General features: G+C 41.5%; 1 protein-coding gene across 16 annotated transcripts in view; it reads right to left on the reverse strand.

Annotated features, from left to right (window-relative positions):
* Window positions 1–27913, reverse strand: part of TCF4 (transcription factor 4) — a 407611-nt gene that overhangs the window by 65988 nt on the left and 313710 nt on the right. For all 16 annotated transcript variants that reach the window (XM_062201706.1, XM_062201704.1, XM_062201701.1 and 13 more), the window contains 2 exons: window positions 5528–5633; window positions 226–359 (listed from right to left, as the gene is read on the reverse strand). In XM_062201706.1, the coding sequence (XP_062057690.1) occupies window positions 226–359; window positions 5528–5633 (240 nt within the window). The remainder of the gene's footprint in view (window positions 1–225; window positions 360–5527; window positions 5634–27913) is intronic.

The following is a 27913-nucleotide window of genomic DNA, read 5'->3' on the forward strand; positions in this document are numbered from 1 at the left end:
GAACAAAACACAATAAACAAAAGAACAATGACAGAGAATCTGGAAGGGTCTGCGAAGGTGATCTGATTCTGTTTGATCACAGAAACAATGCAACTGGAAGAACAATGGGCGTGCACCCTGTTTGTATTTACTTGCAGTGAGTGACCCATGAACATGCATGGGAGGACAGGCATGAGATATCATAAACTAGCTGCATTCTCACTCTCCCATGTAAGGCTGTCTTACCAAACGTTCGTGTGGGTGCAGGCTACAGTAGCTGCTAGACTGTGGAATATGAGAAGAATTGCCCAACATTCCTCCGTAGCCAGGCTGATTCATCCCACTGGAGGAGCTCCAAGGGTCACTGCTGTGATGGCCATCTGTAAAGGACAAAGAAAAGCATGACTTCTCCAAGGCAGTCAGCCTTGCCTTATAGAATAGGGGTTTTTCATGTACTTGAAAATGACTGCCTGTTGTGTATTCATCCCAGCATCGGTTAGCTGATGACATCAGAAGACAGTCGTCATTATTTCACCCCAAGTCGTTGTATTTTGTCAAACAAATATAAACATTTAGCCAAGTTAGTGTTCTCAGGAAAAACTCATCTGTTAAAAGAATACAGCACGTTCCCACATAGAATCTTGGTCAAGTGAGCAAGGTAATTAATGTTTAACAGAATATTTCTTAGAATTTTCCTGACTTTCTTTCTTTGAAAACCAACTAGAAAATTAAAATTCTCCTAAACGTTCAGATAAATTAAGTGATCTAAACGTTAAAGAGTTGGCAAGTTTACAAGCTTTAAAAACATATAAAGAAATATGTAGTAGTAAAAAAGACCATCTCAGCCTTAAAGGTCAGATTTCATCTTTGCAACATGTTTAATAGATGCAAGTAAAGTTGGAATTATATAATTGTACTATGGAGTTTGGAAGCAGAAACTCAGATAACATAGTTCTTAGGTGATTTATTTTTATTTTTTGGTGTTCCAGTATGTAACTATAAACTTCAGTAGGAATTCAAAGTGTATACACTATCATAAGGTAAATATTGCATTACAGATGATTTTGAGAGCCTCTGGATTTTATAAAACTACTAGAGTTAAAAAGAGGCTTAAAACTGTATGAAAAATATATGGAATATGTTCTAATATGAAGTTAACCTTTTTGTTAACATTAATGTTAACATTAAAAAATACTCCTACAGACTTCCATTCTCTGGGCCTGTTGATCAAGAAGTTAGCAGAAGAAATAACCATGTTTGGTCTTAATTTCTCAAACTTAGGCAGGGAAGATGATCTATATTGCTGTGGATGTCATTCTTTTCCCCACCTCTTTCAAAATTTTAACAAAACTTGCTGAGTGTTAAATATACAGCAGGTACTGTTTCCTTGAAAATAAGATTATTTTCACCAGATCTTTTTATTTAATAAAAGCCTTTTGAAAATGTAAGCAATGGGCAATTTAAATCTAATACTGTATTTCATAAAGCTTTTTTCCCCACTGAATTTATTTACTTATGTATGTATGTATATGTTAAAGAGATATTTATTTATTTGAAAGGCAGAGCTACATAGAGGCAGAGGCAGAGGCAGAGGCAGAGAGAGAGAGAGAGAGAGAGAGAGAGAGAAGCCTTCCATCTGTTGATTCACTCTTCAGATGGCTACAACGGACTCCCATGCGAGTGCAGGGGCCCAAGGACTTGGGCCATCTTCTACTGCTTTCCCAGGTCATAGCAGAGAGCTGGATCGGAAGAGGAGCAGCCGGGACTCAAACTGGCAGCCATATGGGATGCAGGTACTCCAGGCAGTGGCTTTACCCACTACGCCACAGCGCTGGCCCCTCCCACTGAATGTATACACCCAGAATTTAGTTTCTCAACTGGAATAGCTTCAGAATAAAGAGAAAGAGTCTACAGATTCTTCCTTTTAAGAATCATGCAAACAATGGGCCGGCAATGCGGCTCACTTGGCTAATCCTCCACCTGTGGCGCCGGCACAGTTCTAGTCCCGGTTGGGGCACCGGATTCTGTCCCGGTTGCTCCTCTTCCAGTCCAGCTCTCTGCTGTGGCCCGGGGAAGGCAGTGGAGGATGGCCCAAGTGCTTGGGCCCCTGTACCTGCATGGGAGACCAGGAGGAAGCACCTGGCTCCTGGCTTCCAATCGGCGCAGCATGCCGGCTGTAGCAGCCATTTGGGGGATGAACCAACGGAAAAAGGGAGACCTTTCTCTCTGTCTCTCTCTCTCTCTCACTAACTCTGCCTGTCCAAAAAAAAAAAAAAGAAAGAAAAGAAAAGAATCATGCAAACAAAATCATGTCTGTGATTTTTAATAGCTCTGGCGAGATTGACAGATCAAATGGGCATTGAACTTAAAAACAAGAGGCCAACAGTAGTGAGCTTAAAACATCCCCCAGACAGTTTTTTTAGTGTCTTCCACCTAACTGCATATTCTTTTTATACTTTTTTTTTTTGACAGGCAGAGTGGACAGTGAGAGAGAGAGACAGAGAGAAAGGTCTTCCTTTGCTGTTGGTTCACCCTCCAATGGCCGCCGCAGCCAGCACACTGGGCTGATCCCAAGGCAGGAGCCAGGTGTTTATCCTGGTCTCCCATGGGGTGCAGGGCCTAAGGACTTGGGCCATCCTCCACTGCACTCCCGGGCCATAGCAGAGAGCTGGACTGGAAGAGGGGCAACCAGGACAGAATCCGGCGCCCCAACCAGGACTAGAACCCGGTGTGCCGGCGCTGCTAGGCGGAGGATTAGCCTGTTGAGCCATGGCGCTGGCCCTAACTGCATATTCTTTTTTTTTTTAATTTTTTTTTTTTTTTTTTGGACAGGCAGAGTGGACAGTGAGAGAGAGACAGAGAGAAAGCTCTTCCTTTTGCCGTTGGTTCACCCTCCAATGGCCGCCGCGGTAGCATGCTGCGGCCGGCGCACCGCGCTGATCCGATGGCAGGAGCCAGGTGCTTCTCCTGGTCTCCCATGGGGTGCAGGGCCCAAGCACTTGGGCCATCCTCCACTGCACTCCCTGGCCACAGCAGAGAGCTGGCCTGGAAGACGGGCAACCGGGACAGGATCGGTGCCCCGACCGGGACTAGAACCCGGTGTGCCGGCGCCGCAAGGCGGAGGATTAGCCTAGTGAGCCGCGGCGCCGGCCCCTAACTGCATATTCTTTTAAGCCCTGCCTACAATGGAAGCTGATGTGAGACAGGATCATGATGCAACTCTTTCTGTGCACATCATGTGAAAACACAGCTCTTTACAAAGTTATTATCCATGTATTTTAGATTTAGCTCTTAAATTACAGAAATGTAAGTGTCACTTTAAGTTCGAACATGAAGTCCAAGATAGGTGGCACATACAACAAATAAATGAGAATATGTATCACTGGACAGAGTCTTCTAAAACATCTGGTAATATGATATGCTGGTCAGCAATATGCCTAGAATGGTTAATAGAATACTGTACTCACTGTAGACTTTTAAAAATATGTATTTTACATAAATTATTTTTTTCACAGTAAATATTTATCACATCCCATGATCTTCACATAATGTTGTTTTTGAAAGAAAAAAGAATTAATGGCCAGCTCTGTGGCACAGCAGGCTAAGTCTCCAACTGCGATGCCAGCATCCTATAGTGGTGCCAGTTTGTGTACCGGTTACTCTTCTTCCAAGCCAGCTCTCTGCTGTGGCCTGGGAAAGCAGTAGAAGGTGGCCCAAGTCCTTGGCCCCTGTATCCCCATGGGAGACCCATAAGAACCTGGCTCTTGGCTTCAGATTGGAAGCCTTGGCCACTGGTGCCACTTGGGGAGTGGACAGCAGATGAAAGAACTTTCTCTCTGTCTCTCCCACTGTCTGTAACTCTGACTCTCAAATAAATAAATAAAAATCTTAAAAAAGAATAGAATTAGACTTGCACAAATTAATTGTGCTTATAAACATCAACTGCACTTTCTCTCTCTCTCTTTTTTTTGCTTTTTGGATATTCATGTGCAGACAAGAAAATTTGGCCCCCCTTTTGTGTGGTCTGCTATAAAAAGGAGTCTACTATTTTAATCTACTTGGCCTATCTGGCAATGAGCACCATTCAAGCAAATTACTTTCCTAGGCAGAGAGAAAAACCTATCCTTCAGTTATTTTACTCAGTGAGAATCTGTTTTGAGGGATGAATCCTTGAGTTGCTGGCCTCTGTGAGTACGTGCAGGACAACTTCTCTCACTCCTCACTGAAGAGGGGGCTGATGCCAGGGAAGTTTACTGCTTGCAGCTAAAAGTACTAAGTCTTTTGTCACAGCACATAGTGCCTCCAGGTAGCACAAACCACTGTGCCCCTTTGAGAGGTATATTCAGGGCAGGTCACAAAGATCAAGGTTCTCTGTGATGGGGACCTCCAGTATGTGTGGAACAAACTCTGTATTCGAGGAATCCATTTGCTTCAATTTTATAGATTTCCCATGGAATTTCAGGGAGCTCACAACCAAAAAGATCTCACATTCTGAAGGGAAAGATGAACCCCTCTGAACCAGAATGATTTTGCACAGTCCACTGTAATCTAAGGGAGGGACCAGGCTGTTCCCCCGGCACCCACTGCCCCAAGCTCAGGCAACTTCCTGTGACATGGCCCTCCCTAGAGTGGTACAATGAAGAATATGCCATGGCACTTTGCCAAGGTACACTCAAATAAGGTTTCCATGCCCAGGCAAAAAAGAGTGCACATAGCACATAGGGGTTCTTAGATAATTCCATACCTAAACTCAGGGCATTAACTTAGTAACAGTGTCACAGGCATCTCAGGGGCACAGCCCTTAGCCGCACCCTCCAGGAGGGAAATTCTCGAAGTAGCTGTCATCATTTTAACCAACTCGGTTGTTTCCAAGAAGCACAAAGAGGTTATATTACCAGAGGCAAGACTAGCAACTCTGGGAGTATGCACCCATCTGTGCTTAACTAAATATACAATTAAAAGAAAAAAATACACTGCACCTATCCTGAAAAAATGTTGGGTCTTTCACCCTTAATCTGTTAGCATGTTGGGAAAGAGCTTTCACTGTGCAATATTCCAGTCTATAGTCAGGTCATCTCATCTTAAGTGAAACCCTTGTTCTTACCTATAAAACAATAAATGATGGGAAATTTTATATAATGTTTCAGATACAGAAGAGCAACTTGTTACCTGCTGGCTAAATTCAGGATGCTCAAAACAGCCTAGAGCCACAAAACATCTGATCATGCACTCACCTCCTTCTTGGGGATGGTGAGGATGTGGGTAAGGCTGGCCATGGGAGACCACCAGCACCATCAGCTCTCAGTGAAGCTGATCCATCTCACCTTTACTCTCTTGCTCCACAGGCTCTAACTTAAAGCAAGAAGGTCTAAGGACAGTTTCAATTCATTAATTTATGGTCAAGGAATTCAATTCCTGAGAAGAGCATGACCTCCAAGATTCTACACTTGCTGACTCTTCTTTTTCTTTTGCCCCACATATGACATTAAAAGGGCCAGGAAGAGTCTGCCCAGTAGATTTGCCTTGAGAAGAAGAAGTGGCATCTTACCTTGCATGAAGAAGGAGCTAGGGAAAGTGCTGGCTGCTGGTTTTGAGGAGGGGTAGCCTGGCGAGTCCCTATTGTAGTCGGCAGTGCTTGCTGACGGAGCGTAGACCTGAAGAGGGAGAGCCAAGTGAGTTTTGCTTCCTGCACTGACCAAAGCATCTCAAGGTCCATTGTTTTATAAGGAGCAGGTACTCTGACCAAAATCTAGAAACACTGTCCCTTTCAGGAGAGAGCAGAACGAACAAAACTGCTCGGTGTATTTCAGTGAACGGAACATAAACAGGTATGATACTTTCCAGTCGTAGGCAAGAATTCTGCAAACCATGTCTGCTTGTAAATACACTGCATAATACCCATAGGGTAGTCCTGTGTGCTCAATCATTCCTTTTAAAACTAAAACAAAACACACAGCTGGCCCAAGTGCATATGAAAAGTGAAACAGAAAGACAGCAAGCCTCTCCCAAATAGTAGAGTAAAAACTCTAGTTTTCAATGAAAGATTTCACTGAGAGAGAGAGGGAGGGAAGAAGGGAGGGAGAGAAAGAGAGAGAGAGAGAGAAAAGGAGAAGGAGAAGGAGAAGGAGAAGGAGAAGGAGAAGGAGAAGGAGAAGGAGGACCCAGACTTCTTAGAATATTAAATTCCCACAGTGTCAGCTTTGTTCAGAGATGCATGAAAAGGCCCCTAAAAGCTGGACCTCCGTGAGACCACCAACAATCAGTGTGAGCACAGGAAGCAGGGGAGGCTCCTCTTTAGTGCCTATTATATTTGTGTGTACAATAAACAGAAAAAGTGTGCCAAAAACCTAATTTACTTACATTCGTTTACTAATGCTCAAGAGACTTGGAGAACTAGTTCTTTATAAAAATAGCCTGTGTATTTTCTTGTTTATGTTTCCTTTAAACAGGACAGCATAGTGGAAAAGCATAAATTCATAAGGTATAGTTTAACTTTAATTGGTTTTCCCCCTTGCCTCTTCTGCTAAATATAATTTTTTTAATCCCCATTTTCTTTTGCTCTAAAAGTTCCTCTCTCCAGATGGTCGGAAAGACTGAAACACTGTTATCCTCTTGATGAAAATGGATACCTTCCTGCCTCCATTTTGAAGCAGCGGCTCACAAAATTGGCAGTGAGCCTACAGTGATATTCACAGGTCACAGTAAAAGGAAAAGAAATTCACCAATAAAAAGGCAACTGCAGGGTTACCAAAAAATCGCTCCCATTTTGTTTTTACTGTGCACACTGAACAAACACCCTCAGAAAAATTATATAATTGCTCTCAGAACACCAGAAATCACACACTAAGCACTAACACAAGGTTTAGGATTTCACAAAGGAAAGGTCCACAGCGACAGACGTGGAGAAACATGTACACACATCTATACATCAGATCCATGCTGCATGTGCCCCACAATGCCCTTGGGAAGTGGCGAGTCCTGGAGATTAAACACGACAAAAACAAACCAAAGACACCCACTAGCGTTTTAGAAAACGTGAAGGATTCCTAAGTCATGGAGGAACATGCATTCCATATTTCACACAATTTTATTTTGTAATTTTCTTCACATTATAAATGTATAAACAGCAACTTGCTTCTATGTCCACAGGGCTTATAATAAGGAATTAAACATTATTCAAGTATCTTGAAGGAACAGAGAATAAAACATAGGTCAAGACTCCAAAAACAAATCAACGTCTTTAATCTGTCAACTAATTTCAGTACTTTCAAGAGAACTTTATGAGTAGCAAACCGTTTGGGATACACTTAGAGGTCTGGAGAGAAGACTAAAAAGAAGAAGGAGACATCCTATTCTAGAACAGGAGAAACTGAAAATGAGATCATGTCATTCTAATGACAGAATGAGCACAATACTTGTATGACTGTCACGTATTGACATGCTGGTCGCCTGCCAGGCATTTGGACAGTGTAAACACAAGCGAGGCATTATCCTCCAGTTGAAGAATCAATATATGCAAGTAAATTTACTATAAAACTGAAAATAAACTCTGGCCTCTATTATTAAGTCAACTTACACTTTACAACAACTGAAACCCATTCTCTTAAAATAATTTATAGCTTAATTTTAATGACATATTTTACTACCTTATCCTTAAACATATACATTATTACTACAACACTACTGCATGCCACCTAACAAGGTTCATCTACTTTTCCAATTTTGGAAGAATTACTTGGCACTTCTTTTGGGAGATAAGGAGAAATTTGGCTTTTTTTTTTTTTGTTATTTATAAGGATGCTACTTTAAATATGAATTAATGATCAAGCTCAACTGTCTAACGATAAGATCATTTACCCCAAATTTATAAATATTGCTTGCCTAGAAAGGGGTATCTATGTGGCTAAAAAGTTCTTAGGCTAATTACACTATGTATTTTTTACTTTTCTGGCTATAGCCAATTGATGACTTTTTAGGTAAGATGAAAATCTTTGTTAACAGGGAAGGAACAACTATTTATGGTTTCTTAAAAAGGCAATTGTAGGCACATCTGATAAATTCTTTACATATTAATTCACAGACCAGGTACACTATTATTCCATTTCTATTTATATATTTCACCAGTTTCACCTCTGAAATTATTTTTAGGGTAAGCTCTATCTGTATTTGTTTATATAAGTAAACACTGAATAGAACTATAGTTTTTAATAGGAGGAATCAACAAATTTATTTAGTTCAACTCCTCCACATTTTCAGCATAAAAAAAAATCAATAATGGAAAGGGTAAGGCAAATTGCTCAAGATAGAAAATTTCTAAAGACATACAACTGTTACTTTTATTTTTATCACTTGATAGGTAGTTTCTTTTACAATGGTAGAAGTTATAAAATTATATTTACAAAAACAGTGATCATAATCATTGTACCTTAGCTTATATTTAATGTTTTAATCTTTAAGGACCAGAATGACCAATGAGAAACTTCATTTTTATTTCTGTCCAGTACATTGCCAATTTCTCAATCAGAAGACTTCAAAGTCCAGGTTTCAATAAGGCATTTAATAGTGAGTGATTCAACAGGAAAAGGCCACATCCAATTGGTTTTCATTATTATCGTTCTAGGTATAAGAAAAGATTACTAACACAATTGTTAAATAAAACAGTTTTTTATTCAATGAGTAGAAGAACAGCAAACATCCCATATCTCTTCACATTGTTGGAATAGTTAATGCCTGGTACCAGAAAACTGATTCAATCTAAAATGAAATAAAAGTCCCATACTCGAGTATAATGTATGTAAGTGTTCCCAACACTGAAACGTAAGGGAAATCTAGCATCAAACAAAAATTTGCACTCAATTTTTCTCTAGTGAGGTGGCTCAGATCAAGGTGACTGCTGGCATTCTCATTCTTTCTACAAGAGTCACTAAAGAAGTGTGAAATTTGTGTTGCCAAATGGGAAATGGGGACTCTTGGCCAAAACTCACAGGTCACAGCTCTTTTACTGAATCATTTGTTGAGGAAAAGCTTCATAGAAAACTAATAGCAAGGTATATTTAATACTCAAAGTCGGCAACAGCATCTTTTCTCTTCCAAGCCTGAACTGAAACAAAACACAGAAATCCCGAGTTTAACAAAGATCTCTAGATAACACTAAACCTTGAACTGATAAAAGCAAAAAAGCTTTCATTTTCCAGATTCAATTTTGTTGTCATCTGAGAAGTACTACTATGGTGCGTTAGCTGTTCCATTCAATGCTCCCAACAACCCTTTCTGCAGGTATCAAAGATACAACGTAAGTTCTTTTAAACAGAACATCTGCCTATTGGTGAAGTGGGGAACCAAGCAAGCACGCAAACCAGCCAACACAATGAAGGGAGGATGCCTCCTACATTGTCAGGCCTTCATCCTCACTGTCTTAGCACCTCACTTTCACCTATGGAGATTTTAACATGACAACAACTGTTGTTTGTTTGGGGCCTCTTATGAGACATCTTTTGTTGGAGTACCATAAACATTATTTCTAATCTTCATAAAGATCACACAACATGGCTATGATTGATAGTATCATTGCTAATGCATAGGGTCGAAGTATCATAGAGTACGTATTGGCTCACACCAGCCTTGCTTTGACTGTAAGTCCCAGTATTTCTTTCTTTCTTCTTCTTTTTTTTTTGTTTGTTTTTTTAAGATTTATTTATTTATTTGAAAGGCAGAGTTACAGAGAGGTGGGGCAGAGAGAGACAGAGAAGTCATCCACCTGCTGGTTCACTCCCCAAGTGGCCACCAACAGCCGGAGCTGAGCCGATCCAAAGCCAGGAGCCAGGAGCTTTCTCCAGGTCTCCCATGCAGGGGCAGGAGCCCAAGGACTCAGGACATCCTCCACTACTTTCCCAGGCTATAGCACAGAGCTGGATCAGAAGTGGAGCAGCCAGGACTCTAACTGGCACCCAAATGGGATTCTAGTACTCCAGGTGGCAGCTTTACCTGCTATGCCACAGCACTGGCCCCAATCCCAGCATTTCTAAGCCAGGTAAGTCTTTTGAGTCTCCCTGGTCTTGAGATTACTATCTGTAAAATGGAAATAACAATGCACGCTGTGAAATGTTCGTGTGAGAATTAAATGGTATAATGTATGGAAAGTAACTGGAATGGTATTATGCACACTCTGAGGCATGCAAATGAAGACACCAGACATCAGGGTTAATGTCGTGGTACTATCACTTTCATTATGTGGACAAATGTGAATCAAGAACGTTGGGTCACTTTTCCATGTTAAAAATGTTTAAAAAGTAGTAAAGCAAGGATTTAAACTTGTCATTAAGCTCTACTTTCTTTCCATTAAAAACACAATTCCTTGTTTTTAAATGGTAAAAAAGACACTCTATAAACTATCAACATGAGGCTATACTTCAATCATAACCTAAGTACAATTAATTGATAATTACCTCTTAAGAAAATGAAATTTCACACAATATGTTTATGGTTGATCCATGGCATATTAAGTGAGCCGCTGAAGTGGGAACCTAACTCTAAGGAATAAGATGTGGCTTTGGATCACGCATCAGGAGAAGTGTCACTATGTGGGGATGGGTGATGGCAGCCGTTTATAACTCCTTAATGTTCCTGCCCCTTCATGACTCACAACTACCATCTGAAGATGTACTTTCCAAAGTACTCAGTTCAGACTCACTGAAACCTTGGAACTGAGGTTTGTCCGACCCTCACTGAGTGTTACTGTACGTCCTATGCTGAGCAGAAAACAGCAAAGCAGAATTGTGCAGCAGATGCCCAGGTGCTGGCCTGGCTCACTCAGTCGCTCAGAACTCCGAGAGATTTCACAAACAGTCTCAAGGGTGACAGTTCAATGTCCAAATGCCAAGATCTTATCGTGTGTGGCTGCGGTCTTACAAACCCAGGCCAGGCTTTGATTCTCCCAAATGGGGAAACATACGTGTAAGCGCTTCGCTCATTTCCCAGGTGACTTGGCTGGATTCTCAACTGTTAATATGTTGTGAAGACATGGGTCTTAGCAAGAGGAAAAAAAAAAAAGAATGGCTCTGGCTCAGGGGCAGGGATGCCTCCACTTTTGGAAGTTAAATGGACCCTGTAATTGTACCACATGACCAATTTTGCTAGCTGATCCATAAAGCCAGGTGAAGATGTGCTGAGAAGAGACAACCTCCAGATAGAATGTAAACAGCTTTGGCAGGACTGGAGAAATTACTCAGCTCTGGAGTCAAACCGACCGGGTCTGACTCCCTGTGAGGATGGGACAAAGCTATTCATTTCTCAGAGCCTCAGTTTCCTCATTTGTCAAAGAGGGCTCCTCCTGTTGAAAGGACTACAGATAACAGGGGTCAAGCATCATTCCTAATCTATATGGACACTCAGTTAACAGTACTATTATTTATACCTCATAAGAGTTACTGATCACATAACTGTTTTTAACAGGATGTCTAGAAAGGTACTGTCCAATACAGCAGCTGCTAGCAAGCAGCAGCAGTTATCAGTTAAACACGCAGCCCCCAGCTGCTACTCTAGACACAGCCCATCTACACCTTCCCTAAGGAAAGCTCAGCTGCACAGCACTAGGGCAGAGTTGAGCTAGTCCTTGTCCTCCTGGGCCATGTGTGCCACCCACTGTTGGCACTGCTGTTACAACAAGGTGAAGACTTGTTTTTCTGTTCAGGCAAGGGAAGCAGAACTTTTCAGATGGGCCAGTACTAGAGACAAATTCTAGGTATCTCTAGTACCTGGTATACAACTGGTGTTCAATAAATGACTTTATTGAATGGTAGGATATTTGAGGCTTAAGTTTCATTTATTATTTTTAGAGTCCCATACACTTTTAGTTATCTTCTAAACATCCTTTTGTATAACTATCTGCTAAAATGCTTGTAAATCATGCCAACCAATATAACATGGAAGAGCTATCTGTAACCTATGCAGGAAGTAAACGAGATTCTTAAACTACATTTTAGTCCTCAGCCATGTTTCTGACAAAGGGATTACAGTAGAGTGTGGCCACTTTTTTTGGGTAATAAAACTGAACAGACTTGAACTTTTCTGATGTGCTTCACAGCAGTGGTAATTGGGTCTCTCTATTCTATGCTCTTTGTTTTCCTGGTTGTTTCCTTGAAAAAAATCTTCTCTTATAACTTTATTAGAGATGCTCCTTTCTCTTTTCCTGCCTCTGGTCATCATGTTTTAAAATCTATATGAATTCAACCTCATTGTGCAAACAAGCAAAAGGAAGAGGTTAAAGGACTTACCAGGGGCCTGAACATAGCTTGGGATCCTGACTTTTCAACCTATCTTCTTGGCATTCTCCTTTCTAAAGTCTTTTCTGACTCCCTAACTTGGGCAGTAAAATGACACAGAGGGCTAATCAACAGATTCTGGTAACACAGGTAAGTGACCTATTCTAAGGCATAAAGGCAGCAAATCATGCCCAAAGGCAGATGATAGTCCATACGGATCATCCAAGAGTACAAAAATCAAAACCAAAACCAAACTGCAGCAGTAAAGATCATTTGCCTGATGTATTCTCAGTCTATATTATCAGGACAAGGACTATTAACTAGTGGAAGATCTCTCCTTCACTTCCAAGTAATGGGGAAAGACCCATCTGTGTTGTTATCACATAAACAGGAAATGTGTTCAGAAGTAACAGAAATGTTGGCAGCATACTGACCAATAGAGGGGTATTTATTGTATGTGGAAAAACTGCACATGTGTAAGCTGTTGAAATTGTGAAAGTTTTATTTTCATCTAAAGTACTTGAAGTTTTTAAAGGAATTAACCAAGTAGATCTAACTGCCCTAAAACAATTGACAGTCTGAAGAATTTTACTCCCCAATTACCCTTATTGGGAGTTGGAAAAAAAAAAAAAAACAGAAAATTTTGTAACTATCCAAATGTGTAAAATGCACCACTCATCTGTATGACAGTCATATTTTATTTCTACTAATCAAGCAATGAGCCATCTGAGCTCCAGGTGGCAATGCAAAAATATATGAAAGAGAATATGTATACAATTCCCCTAAAAGAAATTCCCTGAACACAAATCACTGTGAACAGACATCCATGTATCCCATAAGAAATATCACATAAAACGTCCCCACCCTTCTAAAGATCCACAGTCTTGATTATCCATTCATTCATGAGTAAATTAAACCTGAAGCTAAATCCTGTAAGTTTTCAGCCAGAAGTTTTTTTCCTTCTCACCTACCAAACTTCTTTTTCTGTGTTAAGAAGTAACAAAATTGTAAGACTTTGCATCCCCTTCCTTGTGTCTTTTATCAATCAAAGCACAGAATTGCAAACTACCTAGAGGATCAAAAAGACAACAAGAACGATAGGCAAGGACCTGAGCCACCCACACAACCTATATGCAGAGTTGCCTGAGAGTACAGAAGGACAGACGGCAGTCCAGGACTCTCCTCTCATCGCACTCAGTGGGCTCAGGTTCAGCAAGGCCACAGCAAAGAGCGCACTGGGTCGACTCAGAGGTGTGGGCCTCCTGTGCAAAACAACAGGAACTGCAAAAAAGATGGCCTTGTTTATGGCCATTCTTTCTTCTCTTCAAATAAAAAGGCAAGGATATTGTTCTGACTCTGTTCATACAGCTAGCTGTTGTCTGCTTTTCAAATCTCTCAATCAGATTTTAAATTCTAAATAAAAATGAGCCTTTACAACCTTCAACAGCTTTTAGAAACGTAAAAGGGAGGAATATACCCTATTTCAGTTTAAAAAACAAAACAGGACAGAACCACTAATAATCCTGTAAATAACACTATAATTTAAATCTGCACAGTTAATTTAAGTCTGTTATTCGGCAAGTATTATCCTGTGTTCATCTTGCAAGGCCCGAGGAAGAAAAACCACCAGGAGAGATGTGAGTGGGCTCACAACTCAACAACATTACAGATAAGATAGCAGAGATAGAGAACACTTGAGATTTTACACTGCATTGCTACAGCCATTCAAGTGAGGTATACAAGGGATTACCAAAGGGGAAACAAAGGAAAGAAGCAATTGACCATGGCACTCTCCACAACTGGAAACAGCACGGGTCCTGAAAAGCCTGATGCACCCAAAGTTCTCATCACAGTTGGCAAGACAAAATGACGGCAATGAGAAGAACAGTGAATGCTTTACTCACGACACGCCAGGTATTTTTCTAGCCAAGTTGTACGTGTATTCATTCTGTCTTTCAATGAACTCTTTTGGTTCACTATCAGTCCAATTTTACAGTTAAGGAATTTGAGGCACACAGAGGTTAAGTGACTGGCTCAAAGTCACACTGCTAAGTAAATGGCAAACCTGAGATTCAAAATCAGTGTGTCTTGCTTCAGAGTATGAGCTTCCAAGTGAAGAGTTATCTCTTGATAGCTAAGAATTCTCTGCAGGGTGCTCATGGACTCCTCCCAAAATCCAGCTTTGTAGAGTTCTGGGTCCCCTGTACCACAAGGCTATTTGGTAGCCAAGGGACTGAAGATGCTGTTTTGCCCAAAAAGAGGTGCACAAGATGATCTAGGTCAGAGTGCACAAAGGAGGCTCCTGTGCAGTGCTACAAAGAAAGACCATTCATGTGTCTTCTAGAGACGACGCTGAGCCAAAGAGCGGTAGGTATGAATAAACACATTTGTGTAATAATACTAGAGACAGGGAGAGGGTAAGTAATCAGTGGAGAGTGACACAGGGGTTTCATGGTGAAACAACCCATGACCAAAAGACAGGACACTAAACTGAAACAGAAAAACAAACAAACAAACAAACAAAAAAACAAAAAAACCACAAAACACAAACAACAAAAAAACCCAAAAACCTATCATATTCTTACCTAAAGCATTAAAGTGAAGTGTGAACAAGATCTCGTCTGTGTGTACTAGCCTCTGGCTCCAAAGACTTCTTTTTATTTTTACACCTGCATTTCTCTTGCTCTTGGCACTAACTGAGCAGACACTGCATGTTTGCTATTACTTTCAACGTGGTATATCATGGGAATGCCCATGCCAACATTATGCATACCTTGGCCCTTGCTTAAAGTGCCTTAAACTGATTAAGTTACACCTGGCTAAAGATCGCTTGAAACATTTAATTGCATAAAATGTGGCCCAGGTGAAACCTGACTTCTTTCTAGTTACATTTCTTATGTTACTTATTCATGTGGGGGTTGGTTCCATCAAGAGGCTCAGGATTGGCACAGATAAAAGACTGTGGGTGCTAGCACATTGCAACTTTTTAATATGTTCTAAATACTTCACTAAGTTGTTTCCAGACTTCATTTGTTGACTTCTCAGCAGAAAGTAAGGGTAATGCTAAGAAGAAACTGATGTATTATTTCCATTAATTATTACTTTAGGCTTTTTTTTTTTTTTTTTTTTTTTGAGGGCAGGGACGGAGAGATAAAGAGAGAGAAAGAGTTCTCTCATCTACTAGTTCCTCCCCAAATCTCCAAAATGGCCAGGACTAGGTTTGACTGAAGTCAGTGGCTGAGAACTGAATATGGGTGGCAGAAACCCATTCACTTGAGCAATCACCACTCCCTCCTAGGGTACATATTAGCAGGAAGCAGTAACCAGAGCCAGAATCAAACACAGACAATTCAACATGGGAATCAGATGGCTTAACTGGTATCTTAACCACTGGGCTAAGTGTAAAACATAAACAGATACGACTATATTATTTACATCTCAATTTATACCTGTAATATCAAATTCATGATTGTCAGTTATGTCTAATGGATCACCTCCTACCTCAACACTTTTCCTCCCTTTGCAACAAACTGTTGGCTTTCTTCTTGGATGACAACTACTATTTCATACAGAGGTATCTGAACATCAAAACACTGTTAATTGATATTCCCCAGAAAAGCTTTGTGACTTCTAAAGCATTGTTTTGTCAATTAAATGAGAACAGCAAGTCTTGCAGATGAAAAGAAATCCTATGACTCTACAAAAAGACAGAAATTCGGGCTTACTCCAACATTGATTATTGTTGTTTCTTCTATACTTCACTAAGAGGGTCTGCTAACAATAACTAATCACAGAGACAAAGTTGAAAAAAGTATCATGGAAAAAATGTGCAAGTGTGTGTGGGTGCATGCATGTGTGTGTGTTTGTGTAGTACCTGGTAAACAGTTACCATGTGCACGCATGCATGAATGAACAGACACACCACACTCGAGATGCATGTCAAACTAAAAATTTAAAATAGAGAAAGCTAAACACTTATTGGTTCTGCCAACACACGTTTTAGTGCACTTCACTTCTCGATGTGTTTAGGGGTAAGCTTTCTTTACAAGGTAGAAATAATGACCTGTCCACTTTTAAGGATTCTAAGTGCACTGATCACCACCCTTGTCCTTTTGTATCTCAGCTTAGAGGTTGATGGTTGAAGCCAAGGGCTGATATCCTTCACTGGATGTTAACAGGTGTACCATTTTTTTTTTTTTTAAAGCAATGTAAGTTCCTTAGTTTGGGCAACACTAAGGTAAACAAATCAATTTCTTTGCTTCTGGCCTTGGTCAAGTCACATTACTATGAGGAGTAAAAAAAAAAAAAAAAAAAAAAAAAAAAAAAAAAACTGCATATCCCTGGTAATTCTCTCAGGGTCACAAACCAAATTTTCAACACATCTCTAATCACACCCCACCCAAGCTTTGGAAAATACAATGATGTTTGTTAGCCATTTCTCTACTTCAATTTGATAAACAGTGCAATCTTTTCCCACAAATTATTTTTTAGAAAGAATTAGAGGGTTGGGGCCGGCGCTGTGGCACAGTGGGTTAAAGCCCCAGCCTGTAGTGTCAGCATCCCATATGGGCACCAGTTCGAGTCCTGGCTGCTCCTCTTCCCACCCAACTCTCTGCTATGGCCTGGGAAAGCAGCAGAAGAAGGCCCAAGTCCAATGTCCCTGCACCCGCGTAGGAGACCTGGAAGAAGCTCCTGGCTCCTGGCTTCAGATCAGCTCAGCTCTGGCTGTTGCAGTCATTTGGGGAGTGAACCAGCAGAATGGAAGACCTCTCTCTGGCTCTACCTCTCTTTGTAACTCTTTCAAAGAAATAAAATATCTCTTTAAAAAAAAAAAAAAGAAAGAATTAGAGGAAATAGAGAAGGTACAGGTTACGAAAGGACAATGCAGAAAGGAAAGTAGCACACACTAAAAATGCTCATGACTTTACACTTGGACTTCATGCAACACTACCAATACTGTTCCTATTTCTCAAATCCCAAGTGTGTTTGGTGCTGTGTCTGTCCGTACAAGCAGCACAGAGGGTCAGAGAGCCCTCATTGCTAGGTACCCATTCCTTCCCAGGAAACAAGAAGGATCACAGAGGAAGCTGTGTCACGTACAAGTAGGCAGCCACACTTTCAAACACAGAGAACAAAGAATGAAAAAATAGTGCGACTGAGATTCTACCAGATAGTAAAAGAAAAAGAACACTGAAAGAAACAATTCACCAAACAGGAAATGCATGAGTACTTATCTAGATATACTGTTTGACCTTGAAATTAATTGCACAAAAAGGAAATTTAGTAAAAGTTTATGATTCATCATTATAAATGTCTGAATCTTCCTAGTATTTGAAAACACAAAGAGCTTTTGTGTCCATTATCTTATTTAATAATTATTTTGAGATGGATTCTGTGTCTCAGTGGTCACACATCCCATTCATCTTTAATGTTAGGAAACTTCAGCTGGGGAGGGCTAGGTATGGCTGTTGTAGTGGTCCCACCAATGTATGGCAGGAGTAGGGCTACACCATAGGGCTTTTCACTCCAATCCCAGCTCAGAAGATCTAACGCTTGATGAGCCTTCCAAATCACCAACAGTTTAAGGGCTCTGGAGGTCAGGTGTTCTTACTAGAAAATGATGTCTACTAATGCTAAGTAGAGTTACAAATGAACTCTCTGCTGCATCTGAAGCATCAAACTTTGCTGTGGGTGCTTCAGACAGATGCTTACCATGAGACTTGTTATGAACAGTGAGTCTCCAATCTGGTGAAGCTCTCAACAGGAATCCATGCCACAGTACACTATAAAATCATTACCCCATCTTCCCTTTCATAAGGCACAAAAAAGTATGAACTATCTTTTTTTTTTCCTGTCAAAACATATGGCCATAACTACTTTCAACTGAAAACAAAAGCATGAAATAATTACCAAATGTATGAATCTGTGGGCACAGATTGAAATGAAAAAAAAAAAAAAGTATGCAAATTGTCAACATCTCTGTCCAATCAGCTGCCTATCTGTTACCCATTCAAATGCCCAACTCTCCCCCATGCCCACGGCAAGCATTTAAGTAAAATCTACCAGCAATATTTTACCGATTTAACAAAGCACAAAACTAGGTGCTTTGGTATACTAACAAAAACAGAAAAGAAAAAAAAATTCAGAAGGACAAAATTTTTATGAGGAGCTAGCTCAGGGATTTAAAATGCAAAACTGTATCAGAGTCCTATTTTGTACAAACTGTATGTGCAAAAGAAATGTAAAGGAAACTGTCTCGTTAGGACAGTTACCCAAAAACAAAACAAAATTTGAAAGAGGGGCAATAACATTTCAGAAATAAGCCTACGCAATAGGACAACTGATCAATAAAAAGTAGTTCCTGTCTCAAGAATATGTACAGGAGCCAGTGCTGTGGCACAGTGGGTTAAGTCTCTGCCTGCGGTGTCAGCATCCCATATGGGCACTGGTTCGAGTCCCGGCTGCTTCACTTCCGATCCAGCTCTGTGCTATGGCCTGGTAAAGCAGTGGAGGACGGCCCAAGTGCTTGGGCCCCTGCACCCACACAAGAGACTTGGAGGAAGCTCTTGGCTCCTGGCTTTGGATCGGCCTAGCCCTGGCTGTTGCAGACATTTGGGGGAGTGAACCAGTGGATGGAAATTCTCTCTCTCTCTCTCTCTGCCTCTGCCTCTCTGTAATTCTGCCTTTCAAATAAATAAATACATAAATAAATAAATCTTTAAAAAATAAATTTTAAAAACTGCATTTTTTTAAAAAAAGAATATGTACAATATACTTAAATTGGCTTTCTTTTAATATTTGTATTTCAGGCATTCTTTCATTTGATTTCATTTTTTCTCAATTTTAAAGATAGATAGTTTAAACATCTGCTACTCTCTACTTCAAATAATTACCAGGAATAAGGAAGGCATAAAAAACATAAACAATGGTAATTTTATTAACAGTAAAAATTATAGTAAGAATGCATCTTTGGTTTTTTCCTAAGAAATGTAAACGTTGATAACTAAATTACTTGGTTCAGTAATTTTGAATTTTAAAAACAGAAACAAAATCCAGGTGACTGCTTAATATTAAGATAAGAGAATCTGTTTAAAATTCTGTGTTGATAAATTAATTAGAAAATATTTTTATAAGAAGACATTTTTACATAATAAAAGGCTAAGAACCAATTTTGTCTTTTTTATTCCTTGCTGGATTATTATCTAATAAGAATGTAAGAAAAATACACAGAAATGTTAAAAAATAAAAGAGATATTTCTTGTTTTTTTTTTTTTATTGCTTACAAAACTAGAAAGCATTAGGCCCTCTGTCTGAAACATCCAGACAGACAGACAGACATAGAAACATAGAGAAAAAACAAGTGGGTGCAATGTGAGTACACAGCACGTGCATGCGTTTGCATGTTTGTATGTAGGATAACATTAAAGTTAGAGGCATATAAAACCAAGCAGCAGCAAGGGGATAGGAAACAATTATTTAATGGGTATCCTGTTTCTTTTTTTGGGTGATGAAAATGGTGTGGAACTTGAAAGGTGTGCTCCTGTTCTGAATGTATCAAAATAGCACTGCATTTTGTACTTAAAAATGGTTAACTTTATATTGCACAAATTCCACCTCAGTTAGAAAACAAAATAACACATAGTAGCAGGTCCTTAAGACCCTAGAGAGTGCCCATGGCAGGGAGATGGGATTCCAGGAGTCAGAAGCACATGTGACGGCAGTGTTTTCTAAGCAGCAAGTCCAATCATCAGCCCCTTCAAGGAAAGTTTAGGTAAATAATGGAGCTTTTATCAGGACAAGAGGCTGTCTTCCGTATGAAAGGAAAGCTACTCCCTCCCAAAGTCACTCCCAAAGTCTTTGTCAGCAACGTCCCTGCTCCTCATTCTACCAAGAAAATAAACCCATGGCTGTCCCTCACTGACAAAATGTCTTAAGGGAGCCAATGAGGTAATGGTCCCTAAAGTGGACTCAAGAAAAGACAGCATCTCTCTAGATTTTGCTCCATCACTAAGGAGCTGACCACAGGCAGCTCAGTTAATCTCTCTCTGTCCATGACACTCCCTTGTCTATATCACAACATTTGCCCCTGCAGAACAAGTCACTGAGAAACACCTTGAACAAGTGTGGGCCTCCAGGTATCCAAGTTGTATTCCATGTCCAGTCGTCCAGCCCCCTTATGATGCTGAACACATTTCTTGATGGTGATGAGTCTCCGTTTTCTTTAACTGAAAACATTCTGATATGAGAGTGACCTACTCAGCTCATTTCTCTGCCAAGTCCAAAGAGCAATGTGTATGTACTATGACCAAATACCTTCTTGGAGAAAAACGGCTTGAATAAGTTTCCACTGAATATAGTTCACATTCTCAACTTTCCCAGTACTTAACAAACAATTATTAAACAAACAAGGGAAGAAACCAGAGTGAAAGAGAAGCAATCCTTTCTTTCATTTACAAAGTTCACGTGGGAGGTTTCCCAGAGCTGAGGAGGCTTGAGGAAATATACTTTATGCATCTTTCTTTAGAAAAGCCATTCACTGGGCCAGGGCCGCAGCTCACTAGGCTAATCCTCCGCCTGCGGCACCAGCACCCTGGATTCTAGTCCCGGTCAGGGCGCCAGATTCTATCCCACTTGCTCCTCTTCCAGTCCAGCTCTCTACTGTGGCCCGGGAGGGCAGTGGAGGATGGCCCAAGTGCTTGGGCCCTGCACCCTCATGGGAGACCAGGAGGAAGGAAGCACCTGGCTCCGATCGGCATAGCACACCGGCCATAGCGGCCATTTGCGGGGTGAACCAACAGAAAAGAAGACCTTTCTCTCTGTCTCTCTCTCTCTCACTGTCTAACTCTGCCTGTCAAAAAAAAAAAAAAAAGCCATTCACTGAGTCAAGAATGGTTTCCTTGGGGTCCTGCACATGGAGTACGTATCTAGTCTCATACCAAGAAGATTCCCATGAGATAACAGATGTGTGAGGCCACCATTGCGGCAGAGCCAGTAAAGGCACCGTCCAAGATGACAGCATCCCATAAGAGCACCAGTTCCTGTTCTGGCTGCACCACTTCTAATCCAGTTCCTGGCTAATGGCCCAGGAAGGCAGTAGAAGATATCTCAAGTGCTTGGCCCTCTGCTATCCATGTGAGAGACCTGGAAGAGGCTACTGGCTCTTGGCTTCAACCTGGCCCAACCCCAGCCATTGTGGCCATTTGGAGGAGTGAATCCGTGGATGGAAGATCTCTCTGTGTGTGTCTGTCTCTCACTCTTTCTGTAACTCTCAAATGAATAAATAAATCTTTTGGAGAGAGAGAGAAACGTGATAGCTATTCTGCTAACAATTCTACAACTATCCCGCACCGGATGTACACAAATTCCCAGAGTCCTCCCTGCAAACTTTACAAAGATTTGACTCGCTATTTTTGTGGTGATCTAGACCTGGATTCTGTGTCCAGATTTTGAAAATAAAGGTCACATGAAACTAAAACGAGAGTCAGTCTAAGAATGTAGTGCCTCCTCCTTGCAATTCAGGAACTTAAACAGAAGTCCCAGGCAAGAGAAGACCACACATCCCCTTTGATGACGGTGTCTGCCATCTGACAGACACTTGCCACACTGACTGATGAGGCACCACATGGAACACAAACGTCAAGCAGCTCCCACCCCTTGAGACCCCTTGCATTTGCCTGTCTGATTCTGCCCATGCATTCATGGCTCTGGGCGAGAGCTATTTCTTCTGGTGGGCTGTCCGGCTCAACTGCCCTGTGCACGTGTTCTACCGGTGTCGTTGTCTTCTGTTTTATACTTATGATCTGTTTCCTTAAATATATCACTATCCTCTGTGGGGGGAAGGGGATGTCTCACTCTTCTGTCCATCACTCTCCATATCTGGTACATAAGATGCTGGACGTTTATTTTCTAGAGATAATGACAATGCTGATAATGACTATGACAATAGAAAATCGTCTGTACCTCCCTTCCGCAGCAACTACTTCAAAGAAACCGCTCCAGAGCTCCTAGAAGCTGCAGCCAAATGTCACATTTATCTCTCCGCAGCATCTGACACTCTTGGCTATTCCCTCCTCCTCGCTGAATCTGCTTTCCTTGGCATCTGTGGCTCTCAAGTTTTCCGGGCCCTCCTCTCCCTCTGGACTTTTAAATTCAATTACTTTGGGCCATGCCCATTTGAAGGGCTTCTCATTACATTCATGATAACATCTAAACTCCTTAATGGTGCACACAAGGCATGTTTTGATCTAGTTACTGTTTATCTTACCCGTCTCTTCTTTTACTATTACACTCTTGCGCCATGAACTCCAGCCATCCTGAACCACTTTCAGTTCACTGGATATGCCATGCTCTCTCTTGCTTCCAGTTATGACCTTTGCATTTCGCTGGCTTGAATCCCAGGACCCCACCTCCCCAAAGGCCGAATGTGGGATGGTGCCCTTCGTATGTCTACTTTTGGCAGCCTGTACTTCTTGGCCAATGCATTAATGCCTACATCACAACTGTCTGTTGATTTGTCTTGTTCAGTTATAATCTATGAGTTGGCTCATAGTAGGCATTTAATAACTAACCATTGCGTTAACTCACTATCTGGTCAAGCTTCTTCTCAGTGAAGGACTTAGGAATACATTAAAGTGTGTTTTAAAGGCCGGCGCCGTGGCTCAACAGGCTAATCCTCCGCCTAGCGGCGCTGGCACACCAGGTTCTAGTCCCAGTCGGGGCGCCGGATTCTGTCCCGGTTGCCCCTCTTCCAGGCCAGCTCTCTGCTATGGCCCGGGAGGGCAGTGGAGGATGGCCCAAGTCCTTGGGCCCTGCACCCCATGGGAGACAAGGAGAAGCACCTGGCTCCTGCCTTCGGATCAGCGCGGTGCGATGGCTGCAGCATGCCGGCCGCGGCGGCCATTGGAGGGTGAACCAACGGCAAAGGAAGACCTTTCTGTCTGTCTCTCTCTCTCTCTCTCACTGTCCACTCTGCCTGTCAATAAATAAATAAATAAATAAAGTGTGTTTTAAAGCAATCAAAATAACTCCACACTAAATAGCGAAGACGAAATCTACTGCCTCTTTGTAACTTCATACTGATAATCTCGGACGACAGCGCTAGTCCGAAGAGCAGATACCGCATTTCATCCAAGTGCATGTCAACGACTTACCGGCAGAGGAAGAAGCCTGAAGCTCTGGCTATTTTTGTTCCCTAAATGCCTTGTATTCTGCTCCTGTACTTAAAGCCAGATGCTGAGGAGCAAGATATCATAGAGGAGAGGATATGAAGGCTCTAAAGACTCTGCCATTGTCCCAGAATTTAGAATCCCTAATGTTAGCTCTCCTGAGTGCAATGTGCGAAGAGAAGGAAAGCTTTCACCGCTCACAAGCTCACAGAGCTCAGGAGTGAAGAGCAGAGGCTCCAAGTCAGGGCCTGAGCTTGTCATACAAGGTCAGTCACACAAGTCTGTGCTGGGTCTTGGCTTCGATTTAGTAAGCAGCACTAACTTTGGGTCCAGTTTCTTCATAACGATGCTTTTTCTCTGTTATGTGCCAGACACACCAAAGAAGGCCATATCAGGATGACTGTTCCTAAGGTGAAATGATCTGTGCTATTTTTTAAAATAGTCTGACGTGAACCACCCGGGTGAGAAAATGCTAAGATTTGCATTTCCTTGAAATGTGATGCTATTTTTATGCTTCTAATTGAAAAAATTTAAACTGCAAGTAATTAAGTCGGGGGGGGGGGGCACACGAAGGTGGCTCGTTCTTAGGCACATGGTAAACTGATTTGCAGTGGAGCTGGGAGGCTAATATTAGGAATGGGTAAGCAAGGGGATGCTTTGTGTTTGTTCAATGTCTCATACTATTTTTCAAATGTCATGGGCTCAGCAAAACCCAAAACACATTTTCTCAGCACTTCTCTCTATTTTTCAACCCATATGTATTTCGAGAGACGTTTAATTCATATGTTTCTGATTTATTTACATGCAAGTCATCAGAATGTTGTTTTGTACAAACTATTTGATGTCCAGGAAGCCTGTTGAGCCTATCCTTTGAGGATTTTTTTCCTCTCCCCTCAGGACCAGGAAGCCATGATTTGCAAATAGGAAAGAAAGAAAAGAAAAGAAAAAGACAACCAGCATGTCTAATATTTTTTCCTCAAAGGTTCAAATTTTGTTCAAAAGTGAGATTTCATAAAGTCTGAGTATGATCTTAGAGCTGGCAGACCGTGTACTCTCCTGATCCTCAATGACACTGCCCTTCTGGAAGTTAGTAATGTCTTCCTTGTGGACAGGAAAGTGGGTGTTCGCCACACATGGATACCAAGGAGAGATCCTCTGTGGACGTGATGCATCCTCTGCCATGGCATCCGAGTCTAAGGCTGGGGGTCTGAGATCAAGACAAAGAAGTCCTTGGCACCTGTGCAGGAGAGGACTGCACAAAAAAGCACAAGTCTCCACTCCGAGGAACTCTACAGGCATTCTCTTTTATCAATTTATAGAGAGAATTCTCTAATTCAAGGTGGTCTGCCTGACAGATGTTTACATACTTTAAAAATCCATAATTTTATAAATATTTCTCCCTTAGTGAATAACTACAAACTAAAACAAACAAACAAAAAAACACATGGAGGAGCTTTGAACCCTTTAGCATCATTGATGGCTACACAAATTTTATCATTTTAAGAGGACACATGGAATGGAGTAATATTTAAGAAGACTGTACCAGATTTTAATAGCAATGGCTGGCTATTTTGTTTTTTCTTTTTCTTTTTTGTTCTTTTAAGAAAATGTGTATTTAAAAGGCTGCCTCCTCTGTAAGCTTTTCTAAATTTCAATCTGAAAACTGAATTAATGTCAGGCAAGAAGCCTATAGCTAGTATCGAACACTATCTGTTGCCTCTGTAGTTCGTCTCTACAAACACAAACCAACATTTCCCACCAGACTCCCGGTCCTGGGAGGCGAGGCAGTTAAGAAATGCTGGTTAATTTCAGCGAGCACTGGAAAGATCTCTACCTATGCCCTCTTTGAAGGCTGAGATATCTCTCTCTTCCCTAAAATTCTTTTCCATTTTCCTGTTTCAAAACCTGAATAACGTCAGGGCTGAGAAGATTCAAAAAGTCTTCTCAAATCAAATATCTCTCCAGCACAGCTGCTGTTAAGTGACCCAATGTGTTCCAAGACAAGCTCACAACCCATACACCACGTGTTTTCTGCAATGAACCACTGATACTACACATTACAGGACTGCAAGATGGTACAAAAAAAATCACCAAATTGGGCTTCTGGATACATCACTCTTTGAAAGTAACTAATAGTGGCACAAGCCAGAAGAAGAAATGTCACGTGATAAGTTATCAAACTGAATTATGACTTTAAGTTAGATGTGAATGTGTGTGTGTGTGAAATATGAAATAATTAAGCAGCTACTCTTAAAACACTGGGCTGCAGCAAATCAATAGTTGCTCTACATTCAAACATACCTCAAAGGACAGCTTTTATTCAATTATAGAAGGAATATAAAATGGCAAAATTTAATCATTATCGAGATTGTTTTAAAAAATGATAATCATTTAACAGACCAATGTGTATAATGTAAAGAGAAAGAAAAAAAATAATGTTAGGCAAATGTCTTATGAAGCAGTTAGTAACCATTGTAAAAATATGGTGGGTTTTTTCCAGAGTCTATCACATAAGACATCTCCCTACAATTTAAGTCACCAATTAAAGGTTTCAGTTTTTACTACCTTTCTATAAAGATCAGCTCCAATATGGAAATAAATGGGAACAAGTGTGTCAAGTATGATGGTTAGGTTTCAAAAGTCAGCCTTCAGAACTAATAATTCATCTTTTTTTTAAAAAAGTTTTAGGGGGTGTGTTTTATTTTGTGAGGGAAGGGATCCCACCAAGTTTGTAGGCTTCCAATTTAAAAGCTGGAAGATGTGAATGGCAACATTAACTCACAAGACACCACACTATCTTTTCAAACTACAATGATTCCTAATTGTAATATCTTGAAACACAACAGCCAAAGTGAAAAAGTCACCACCTCAGAAAATAAGTCCCCCTTCTGTAGACCTGATTATGGAACCTGAATTGGAAAGCATCATAGAAAAACGGTACTTGGAAACAAACAAACAAGTCATGGGTAGCATTAAACTTGTCTATAATGTTCTCTCCGCTTTGCTTCTGTTCCCCAAAACAGGACCTTCCCTTGGCACGCTCAGATGCCAACCTGGTAGGCCACGGTACTGAGGAGGCTTCCTGGGTAACCCTCACTGTTGCTAACTCAGTGAGAGAGCAGTCACTGTTTGTGGGAGATGGGCCTCCAACAAGTCCCTTCTGCAGAGCAATGCTCATGGAGTCAGAGACGTCACCCCTGCGTTTCCATTTTAGTGCTTGCGATGTGCAGGAAGACAGAACCTCAAACAACTCCTGCCCCTATGCAGCAATGCAGCACCCACTCAAATAAATCCCAAGAGTTCTAGTAAATGCAACACACACACACACACACACACACACTCTACTCTCTATCACTGCTATTTTTCAGCATCATTTCAATGCTTAACAACCTGAACTAATAGCCATTTAGAAACATGTCCTGAGCTTCTGCAGGCTACACAGCCCCCATCCCCATCCCCATTTGGTTTTCAGCTTTGGTACACTTCTGGTCATCTTGATGTACGGACCTGCTCTGGGATTTTAACAAAAGAGTGGACAATTTTTTTTTTTTTTAATTGAAGGTCCCTGATGTGGGCCACATGTTCCTGGCGGGGATTTGGAAGTCCCGAGGAGGCAGGGGCAGGGAATGTGAAGTGGTAGGGAGCTGGAGAGGGGGAGACAGGGGGAAAGTGGGGAGGGGCTGGATGATGAAAAGACCAGTTCCACAAGCAAAGCACATTAGCAACCCAGAGTGGAAAGGGCCGGAAGGAAAACCCACCCACCTCACCCCTGCGTTCATTCTATCAACCTGCAATTGCTGCAATCAAAACCATATGTCGGTTCTTCCAGATCTTTCTCACAGGACAAACATGCAAAGGGCCTCAGGCCTGGCGTTGCCATCAAATGGTAATTGATACCATATGAGCCACAAAATAGAAACGCACATGCAAACAGCAACCTCTCTGGCTGCACCCCCACCTTCCAGCCCCCTTCTCTGCCCCTTGAGAGGGATGAAATTGCAGGTCTTGCCGGGCTGCTAAGTGCACTGTGCACCATGAAAAACAAGTGTATGCGGCTCCAGTAACCACCTGTAAATCAGAGCGAAAGGAGAGCCCACTAGCCAAGAGCTCGTCCCGGGGAACAGGCAAAGGCAAAAGGTCACTCAGGGTTAATACAAGGTCATCGATCATGGGGGAAAATGAGCGCAGGTGTGAAGCAGATCACAGGCCTGGAGCAGGGAACGACCCCCCTGGTCCCACGGCACATCCGGCCTGGAGAAAGCTCTTTCCAGCTAAACCACATCTGTCTTCCTCTCTCCCTGCCAGGGAGATAGTGGGAAAGTGGAAACCAGTCCCCAATTATGAGGCAATTAGAAGAAAAGTGACCCCAATCCTTGCTGCCTCCTTTCCTGAGGCTCTTTTTGCATCGCATTGTTCTCATAGAAGTGGGAAAAAAATCATGCAAAGCCGCAGAGCTGGAGGTCCCGACAAACACTGGGGGCATGTAACACAGTAGGTAAAATCCGTCTC

The sequence above is a fragment of the Lepus europaeus genome, chromosome 9 (genome assembly GCF_033115175.1).
Source record: "Lepus europaeus isolate LE1 chromosome 9, mLepTim1.pri, whole genome shotgun sequence".
NCBI classification, from domain to species: Eukaryota; Metazoa; Chordata; class Mammalia; order Lagomorpha; family Leporidae; genus Lepus; species Lepus europaeus.